We start from the raw sequence: 10,126 nt of genomic DNA, 5'->3' as shown, positions 1-10,126 counted from the left end.
GTGAATAAGGAAGCAACCAGTAGAAAGGTCAAGATTAAAGTTAAAAATGAAAGAAGGGAGATAATAAAATGAAAAATGATGAGTGAAAATATTGTTTTTAAATGATAAACTACAATGCATTACAAAGGAAATAGATGATATTTAAAATACAATTAATAATTTTTAAAATATGCTCATTATCCCCAAGTTAAGAACTCATTTCAACACCTGACTGAGTAAAATATAACCTTCACATGGTTTCTTCAGGCAACATTAACTTCCTTGTTTCTCAAGCTGTAGATGATAGGACTTAACATGCGGGTAGGAATTCAGAAGAAGACAGAGGTCAGGATGTCCACATCTAGGGAGAAGTATGAGGTGGGCTGTACATAGTTGAAGTTTCCAGTTCCCTAATAGATAACCACTACACCTGTAGTGGTACAGATGGACAAAGCTTTTTGCCACCTTTGAGCAAAATGAATTTTCAAGATGGCAGAAATAATGAGCATATAGGACACATCATTGACTGTAATGTCTGAGCAGGAGAGTTTCAGGAGCAGGGAAATATCACAAAAAATGGCTTATCTGGTTGTTCAACTGATGCTGTCAGCCCTATGGGTGTCAGAAAATCCATTAATCCACACAACTAGGTCCCAGCTGCTAAGTAGGCACAAGTCATGTTGCTCATGAGAACTGGGTAGCATAATGGATGCAAATGGCTATAAATCTCTCATAAGTCCTAGCAGCCAACAGGACACATTCAGAGCCTGCAAAAGTAACAAGGAAGAAGAGCTGGAACAGGCAGTCTTCTTAGCTAATGGTCTTTTTTCTGAAAAAGTTCACCAGCATGATGGGGATAGTAGTGGAGATGTAACAAATGTCAGGAAGGACAAGTTAATGAAGAAATAATACATAGGAGTATAAAGAACAGGGTTAATTCTGATTGCTGCTAATATGAGAAAGTTACCAGGTATAAGATCAAAAAATATCAGGATGAACAATTCCTAGATGGTTGTAAAACCCCAGGAAGATGAATTTAGTAACAACCATTTGGTTTCCCCTTTCTTCAATATCCTCCATAGCGGAAATAAAAATGAAAGATATTATTGTTTGAGTAACCCTTTCATCTACTTCATCTCACTTTACTATACAATTAGCTACAGGAATTAATAGGAAGAAGGAAAAAAATGGAAAAATACACACTCACATGAATGATTATTGACCTTAGGATCAATTGCAGATGTTCTGCCACAGATTGAACACAAATAATCCTTGAAAAGGATTAAAATGATATCTGTAAGTTAGAATCAAGTTTTTTTGTTTGTCCTTCATTCTCCAAGAAGACCAGGACATCAAGTAGGTGATGCCATAATATGCATGTGAATGGGATTTGAATGAGGGAGTGTTGTGCAAAGTCACCCCACCCCACTTTCTTCAAGTTACTGTGTATCCAACTGTCACTGATCAGTGTCATAGGAGCCCAGAATGCTCAACCACAGGTCAGGCACAAATAGTCCATGTGAACATTGGAGTGAATTCTCTAAATTTGCACATCCCATGTTTCTTTTATGCTACTTCGATTTTGCCTTGCTCCTAAATCGCTTTCACCCTCTCTGATGGTGGCATGTCATGCTAGGCAGTTCTTTGTTAGTGTCTCCCATGTCACACAATCAATTCCAAGGTTCTTGAAAGATCTTGAGAATATCTTTGTGTCCCTTTTTTTCTGACCTCCTGTGAGTACTTGCCTTGTGCACTTCTTAAAATAAGTCTTATAGGCAAGTATACATTGAGCAATTAAAAAACATGACCAGCCTATCAGAACTGAGCTTTCTCTAGTAGAGTTTTAATGCTTGGGCCTTTAGTTCATGTCTGGTATATCATCCTGTCAGGTAATCTTCAGAATCTTTTGTAGACAATTTAAATTAAAAAAAAATTCAGTTTTCTGTCCTGGCCCTTGAATACTGTCCAGGTTTCACAGACATACAACGAGGTCAGAATACTACTTCTATAGATCTTTAGTTTGGTAGCTAGTCTAATATCTTTTCTCTCCAAACTTTCCTTCAAAGACTCCCAAAAACTGAGATAGTTCTGGCAATATGTGCCTCAACTTCATAATCCATGTATACATCCCTGGAAAGTATATACCAAAGAGGCAAACTTTTCCTGGTATTCAGAGTTTCTCCATTTGCTGTAACTGATGGTACCACATATGGATGGTGTAGCATTGGTTGGCTTCTTACCATACCCATTGCAGTGAAAGGGATCAAAATTATGCTCTAGACACACACACTTCCCATGGCAGCTTCTAAATCTCCAAAACCAACTAAGGCTGTGAACCAAAATGACTTGCCCCACTTTCCTTTATCACCAATGGAGCTGAAATCCTTTTGACTCTTTTAGCTAGATTCTTAACAAATGTCTCAATCTCCAAATGTCCTTTTCTGCCTAAGAATCTCATCTACATTGCAGAATGTGGGATTTGAGTTGAATTTTGTAGAAAGATTGGGGAGCCAGGAGATGGAAATGAAGACACGGATGAGCAGTCATGGAAAAGACATGGAGATTAGGAGATGGAGTTTCCTGTGGGAGAGACAGCATGGAGGCCAGTATAGCAGAATCCTAGAGTTTGTAGAGGGAATTAAAGTTGAAGAAGACTGGAAAGATTTTAAAAACCAAACAGAATTTTAATATGTGAGGGAAGTATACTAAAATGTTTCATCATTTGTGGAAATGGGGTTAAAGTTCCAAGAGTCTGTGTGCAAAAAAGAAAAAATTGAGTGACACATTCACACAAAAGGGATGTCTCCTCATCATATCCAAGATATATCATCATATCTTGATCATTTACAAGAGGAGTTGTAAACTAGTTTTGTCCCATATGGTTCTGTAAAGACCCTCTGGGCAACAACTCAAGAAAATCTTGGAAAATTCTATCAATGAATCCATCACAAAATGCCATGGTATGTCCTTAGTACATCTGGTTCCATGACAAATTGCCTTGAAAACCCCATGGCCTTAGACACTGTGCTAGCCTCTAAAGGGGTTATATGTGACCCAATCTGCTCTCAAGTGTTGCATTTACAATTTCATAAACTAATGAAATTGAGGAACATGCTCATTCTATGTAGGAAGATCTACAGAGGAATTTGAATCTATTGCTTTCATTCTTTTGAGACTATCTCCTGGTTCCTAAATCTCAGTAACTGGGCAATTTCCTTTGTCAGAGTTTAGCAACACCTTTCCTTTGTAGGTTTTTATGTTATTATGTGGGGCTCTATTCTGTCACATTATACTTTACTAAAATACCTTAAAACTAGAGTATTGGTCCAAAGAATAAAAGATTAAAAAATAAAGACAAAAATAAACAAACACAAACAACAAAAGTGAGGTAATTGCAATTCATACAGGTATCCAAAGGTGAAAATAAAAACAAAATTCTCAAACAGGGAATTAGAGAGTCAAAAGGTACCCTGCTCCTGATTTCACAAATGAAACCAAAAAGGACACCCAGAGTACATTACTAAAATTTCTTTCTTTTTTTTAATTAAATATTTTATTTATTTTGAATTTTACAGTTTCCCCCCAATCTTTCTTCTGTCCCCCTACCCCCCAACTGAAAGCAATTTATCAGTCTTCACTTTGTTTCCATGTTGTGCATTGATCCAAATTGAGTGTGATGAGAGAGAAATCATATCCTTAAGGAAGAAACATAAAGTATAAGAGACAACAAGATCAGACAATAAGATATCAGTCTTTTTCCCCTAAATTAAAGGGAATAGACCTTGAACTTTGTTCCAACTCCATGGTTCTTTATCTGGATACAGATGGTATTCTCCATTGCAGATATCCCAAAATTGTCCCTGATTGTTGCACTGAGGAAACAAGCACGTCTATCAAGGTTGATCATCACCCCCATGTTGCTGTTAGGGTGTACAGTGTTTTTCTGGTTCTGTTCATCTCACTCAGCGTCAGTTCATGCAAATCCCTCCAGGCTTCCCTGAATTCCCATCCCTCCTGGGTTCCAATAGAACAATAGTGTTCCATGACATACACATCCCACAGTTTGCTAAGACATTCTCCAACTGAAAGACATTTACTTAATTTCCAATTCTTTGCCACCACAAACAGGGCTGCTATGAATATTTTTGTATAAGTGATGTTTTTACCCTTTTTCATCATCTCTTCAGGGTATAGACCAGTAATGGTATTGCTGGATCAAAGGATATGCACATTTTTTTGCCCTTTGGTCATAGTTGTTAATTTCTCTCCAGAAAGGCTGGATGAATTCACAGCTCCACCAACAATGTAATAGTGTCCCAGTTTTCCCCACAACCCACAAAAATTTCTTTTTTCTTTTTAGATTTTCTTCAAGGCAATGGGTTTAAGTAGCTTGCCCAAGGCCACACAGCTAGATAATTATTAAGTGTCTGAGGCTGAATTTGAACCCAGGTACTCCTGACTCCAAGGCTGGTGCTCTATTCACTGCACCACCTAGCCACCCCAACCCACAAAAATTTCTAAGAAGCCTCTGAAGACCTTAAAGAATTGCTAAGACAAGATCTTATCCAGACAACTTTATTATAGATAACTATAGCAAATATAGTTTTAATTGTGCATACTCATTATTTTTCTTTTAAAAAGAAAAGCTATTTTCTTAATCAACAAGAAACAGAGTTTGCTGACTTTTATACATATAAAACAGACACGTTCCTTATACATAGTTCTTGGTGCTTCCCAACTGTTCTTTACTTTTCAGTGTAATTACAAGATAATTCTCTGATAAAAGGGAATAAAGATGTTCCCTTTACTGGACTCTCTTCTTCCTATTTATTATTATCATTGAGGTGGGTAAGTGTCAGTTAACAAAGCAGAGTACCAGGATTCTGGAAGCCCTAAGTCCAAAACTTGAATTGGGCCCTTCCTAGCTTCCTCCCTGCAGAGCAGAATTATCCAAGATTAAAGTAAAAGGAATGTTGGTCTATGATTTCTGTTTGCTGATGACTGTGCACTCAATGCAACCACTGAAGCTGAGATACAACAGAATATGGATGAATTCTCTGCTAATTGTGCTCTTTAAGTACAATTAAAAAAAACTATATTGGCACATTCCACTTTTAGAAAGTTCAGATGATCTCAAGATACTCCTACTCTGTTCCACAACACATCAATTTTAAAGCTGCCTTTTCATAAATGATTTACTTACTATGTACCAGGCATATGCTAAAGGTGAGAGATATCAAAAGTAATACAAAAGCAAAACAAATCCGAGTCAGTGCCCTGAAGAAGCTTGTAATTGAAACTCAGTCAGGTGTTAATGAGTTAAACTTTAGTTTTGTACCCATTCAAATATTTCTTATTTTTACCAAAGGAAACATTTATTTAGGAAGAGTTAAATTGATACAGACTAGTGATTCTTAGGCTTCTTATGTGGTACAAACACCTTTGGCAATATGATGAATACTATTGATTCCTTTTTTAGTCAATAAAACATTTTATTGAGTTCTTAGAATGTGACTTTTACTATGTTCTGTGAATATAAGGAAAGTTTTACCAAGGATCTAAAAAAAGGACAGACCCTGCTCTCAAGGACATTACAGTCTAATGTGGAGCACAACATGAAAACAACTATGCACAAACAAGCTATAAACAAAATAAATTGAAGATAATAAGAAACGGGCAGTGCCCTAGGATGAAGGAAGATTGGGAAAGGCTTCTTGCAGAAGGTTGGATTTTAGGTGACCATGAGGGGATCCAAGGAAGTCAGGAAATGGAAATGAGGTGGGAAAGTATTCCAGGACTGAGGGAACGAAGGCAAGTGAAAAAGCCTGGAATTTGGAGATAGAATGTCTTTCTTAGGAACAATATGAAAAAGTGTCACTGGATCACAGAGTAAATGTTGGAGACTAAAAGTGAGGAGGAGCAGGCTAGAAAGAGTACTGAATAATAGACCATTTCCTATGCTATCTTCAGGACAATACAGAGCCACTGAAGTAAATTAAGTCAGAGAGTGAGCCAGTCAGACCTGTGCTTTAGGAAGATCACTTTGACATCTGAGTTAAGGTTAAATTGGAGTAGAAAGGGACCACTGAGCAGATTGTATATTGGTCAAGATATAAGATGGTAAGGTATTATCACAGTGTCAGGGGAAAGAAGGCACATATGCATGAAGATAGGAACATCTCCAGATCTGACATCAGATTAGATAATGTTGAGTAAGAGTGAGGAGATATGGATAAAACCTAAATTGTGCCTCTGGGTGACTTGGATGATGGGCTACTCTTAATAATAAGGGTAGATTTAGGGGAAATGCTGAGTTCAGTTTTGGACATGCTGAGTTTAAGATGCCTATGGGGCATCCAGTCCAAGATGTCCAATAAGGTATAAGATCCTGGAGGTCAGCAGAGATGTTTAATGCTAGATAAATAGATTTGCACATCATTATCAGAGATGAAAATTGAATCCTTGGAAGATGATGAAATCACCAAGTGAAATAATGTAGAGAAAAAAGAAAGTTAGTGCAGGGCAGAAACCTTTGGGACCCTCAAGGTTTGTGGGCATGACCTGAATAACAAGTTAGCAAAGGAGATTGAGGAGGAAGGATCACATAGATAGGAAGAGTACAAGGAGAAGATGGTAGGAAAACGTAAATGAAATAAATTTTAAATAGAAGATGGTGATAAACAATGGCAAAGGCTGCAGATGAGGCCTGGGAAAGGTAACTAGATTGAGCAGTTAGGGGATCATGGATAACTTTGGAGAGGGCAATTTCAGTTGAATGATGAAGTCAGAAGGCAGATTTTTGACAATTTAGAGAGAGTGAAAGGTAATGAAATGAACGCAATGATTTTAGATGACCTCTAGCAATTTAACCACAAAGAAGAAGAGATATGAGGTGTAGCTATTGTGTTATTAGTGTGTTTTTGGCAGGTGGAAAGAAATGGACACATTTGTAGACAAGTAAGGAATCAACCTACTAGTAGATAGATAGTAAACAAAAATGAGAGAATGAATAGAATAGAATGGACAGTGATGAGGAAGAATGATGTTTTTAAATGTACTGGATTACAAAGGAAATGAATTACATTCAGAATTCAATTAATATTTTTTAAAACCAAGTTAATGGATGCCAGGTTAGGAACTGATTTGAGCACAAGAATAACGAAGTAAAATGTAAGCTTCGCATAGCTTCTTCAAGGCAACTTTGACTTCCTTGTTTCTCAGGCTGTAGATAATAGGATTAAACATGGGGGTAATAATACAATAGAGAACTGTGATCAGGATGTCTACATCTAAGGAGTAGCTTGAGCTGGGATGATTATAGTTCAAATTTCCAGTTCCATAATAGATGACCACCACAGTGAGGTGAGAGGCACAGGTGGAGAAGGCTTTTTGCCGCCCTTGAGTAGACTGGATTTTCAAGATGGCAGAGATGATGAGCATATAGGAAACAGCAGTGAAGAGGCAGGGGCTCAGACCGATGATGGCACAGGACACATAGAGAGCAACCTCAATGACTGAAGTATCTGAGCAGGAGAGCTTCAGTAGGAGTGGGATATCACAGAGAAAATGACTGATCTGGTTAGGACCACACAAAGTGAGAGCTGCTATCAGCCCTGTGTGGGTCAGAGAATTCACTAACCCACACAACCATGTCCCTGCTGCTAAGTAGGCACAGACTCTATTGCTCATAAGAATTGGGTAGCGCAATGGATAGCAAATAGCTATAAATCTGTCATATGCCATAGCAGCCAACAGAACAGACTCAGAGCCTGCAAAAGTAACGAGGAAGAAGAGCTGGGACAGGCAGCCTTCATAACTAATGGTCTTCTTCTCTCTGAAAAAGTTCACAAGCATGATGGGGACAGTGGTGGAGGTGTAGCAGATGTCCAGGAAGGACAAGTTGCTGAGGAAATAGTACATGGGAGTATGAAGAACAGGATTGATTCTGATTGCTGTTAAAATGAGAAAATTACCCAGAAGAGTTATCAGGTATAAAATCAAAAATATCAGGAAGAACAATCCTTGCAGTTCTGAATGGTTGGAAAACCCCAGGAAGAGGAATTCAGTGACAATGGTTTGGTTTCCCCTTTCTTTAATGTCTTTCATAGCTGAAGCTGAATGAAAATAGAAGATATCATTATTTGAGGGTAGGAGAGAGTTAGCCCCCTGACTACCAAATCCCACTTACCTTACTATGGGCTATAGGAGTCAATGGGAAGTACCTAATCTAGAACAGATAAAGCAAAGGAAGATAACAGATGGAAAAACAGATACTCATGTGAATGGTTATGGTCCTAAGGATCAGAACAACATCTCCACATTTGAGTTAAATTACACTGTGCCCAACTGTGGGTGATGAGAGCATACCAATGCTCTATCACAGTGTTCATGTGAACATTTTGGGTAGATTCCCTAGATTTGCGGAGGTTATTTTTCTTTTGAGCTGCTGTGACTTCTGCTTGGCTTATAGAACACAGTGCTTTTTTTGCTGTGCACAGGCCATACTGGACAGTCTTTTGCCACTATCTCCCATGTCCCAAAATAGATTTCATAGTTCTTCAGAAAGACCCTGAGTCTAGGAGACTTATATAAAATACCAAAGGACAGCCAACAAGGGAGGACCCTTGACTTCAACTGGAATCCTCAACTCATGAATTGAGAGTTCTCTTTCCCTCCCCAGTTTCATCAGCAATATTCACTGACCCCTCTCATCTGAGCTCAGTGATGGACAGACTTCAACTTTATATAAAGACTGTGGGTGTGGCATTCATTTGATTCATCAATAAATGCTTAAGTGCCTAATATGTTCTAAGCACTGAGAAGATAAATACTACAAGAGACAGGACACTAATTCTCTCTTTGTGACTCTGAGGACAGGAAGCTAGGAAGTATCTGAGCTCAGATCTGATGAGGAGGCAGTCTACCTAACAGACCAAGACTATATGCCCAGACTACTTTAGATTTCAACCTCTCAGGTCTCGCTGGATGGAGCTCTAATGAGACAAGAATATTTGGGGATGCATAGTGAGGACATGTGAAATAGAGCTTTCATATATATTCAACATTAATTTGTCACATTCCAAAGAAATCTTTTTCTCAAGGCTAAATATTTCCAATCTCTTCAAAACTCATTTTCATAGGAGAATCTGTAACAGACACTAACTCTATGGGATGGCGGAATGGGCAGCAGCATACTGTGAGGAAATGTGCTCTATGATGGAAGAGTCATTAAAACAAAACATAGGAGAGGGAAGCAAAGAGAGAAGTTAAGGAGGTGACCAGCAAATTTTGCCTAGAATTGACTGTATCTCCATGTATTATGTCAGACTGCAACAGAGATGTATTTTTATAGTGAGCATCCCAGATAACATTCATCCTTTCAAAGTAGTCAACTTGAAAGCTATTTATATATTAAGTGCTTTAGTAAATGAAGTCAAGCTACCACAGAGCTCTCACTAAAATGGCAAATCAAAATACATTGTCTATTATTGCAATAAATGTTTTAAAAGTAAGGTTGTACAGCCCTGATCAAGGTCATGCAATGTATAAAAGTGCTCGACCTGAAATCAGAAGACTGGAATGCAAATTGGGGTTCAGAAACTTACTAGCTATGTGACCCTGGGCAAGTTACCTAATATTTCTCTAATTCCATTTCATCAGCCATAAAGTGGAATCATAAGAAAGCTTACCTGGAAATGTGAGAATCCAATGAGATGAAATTTGTACAGCCCTTAGCCCAGTGGTTGGCACAAAGTAGACACAGTAAAAACTTGTTTCCTTATTCTGATGATGATGGTGCCATTATTCAAAATTTGTAGGAAACTTTTCTTTTGGAGTTGCCTCCTGAGACTCCAGGATTGCTTTGAAGCATCCTTGATGATGACAATTCTTCATTGTTTGGGGGTCGATTTAGTTTGGGGAAACAACCAAAGATTATTCCTGTAGGCAATTAAATTGTGTTATAAAGGAATGAGATTGATTTTCATGTGCAGCTCATAAATTGACCTTGAAGATAAATTACACCTAGTTTCCTTTTCACCTACATTTCCAAGTAATCTTCAGAACTCCCTGACTGGAGATGTGAATAGATTTCTGTGTCCTTGCACCAATACCATTATATATGTTCATGATCTTCCTTCACTGGAGT

General features: G+C 38.0%; 1 protein-coding gene and 1 pseudogene across 1 annotated transcript; both read right to left on the bottom strand.

Annotated features, from left to right (window-relative positions):
- Window positions 1-242: 242 nt before the first annotated feature.
- On the bottom strand, window positions 243-2,228 carry LOC141489490 (olfactory receptor 5V1-like; annotated as a pseudogene).
- Window positions 2,229-7,110: 4,882 nt separating this feature from the next.
- On the bottom strand, window positions 7,111-8,085 carry LOC141490083 (olfactory receptor 5V1-like). The gene has a single exon (XM_074190345.1). The coding sequence runs from the start codon at window positions 8,083-8,085 to the stop codon at window positions 7,111-7,113; it is 975 nt and encodes a 324-aa protein (XP_074046446.1).
- Between the last annotated feature and the right edge of the window lie 2,041 nt (window positions 8,086-10,126).

Source organism: Macrotis lagotis, chromosome 5 (genome assembly GCF_037893015.1).
Source record: "Macrotis lagotis isolate mMagLag1 chromosome 5, bilby.v1.9.chrom.fasta, whole genome shotgun sequence".
NCBI classification, from domain to species: Eukaryota; Metazoa; Chordata; class Mammalia; order Peramelemorphia; family Peramelidae; genus Macrotis; species Macrotis lagotis.
Note: the sequence above shows the minus strand (reverse complement) of the source record. Positions and strands in the feature narration are given on the sequence as shown.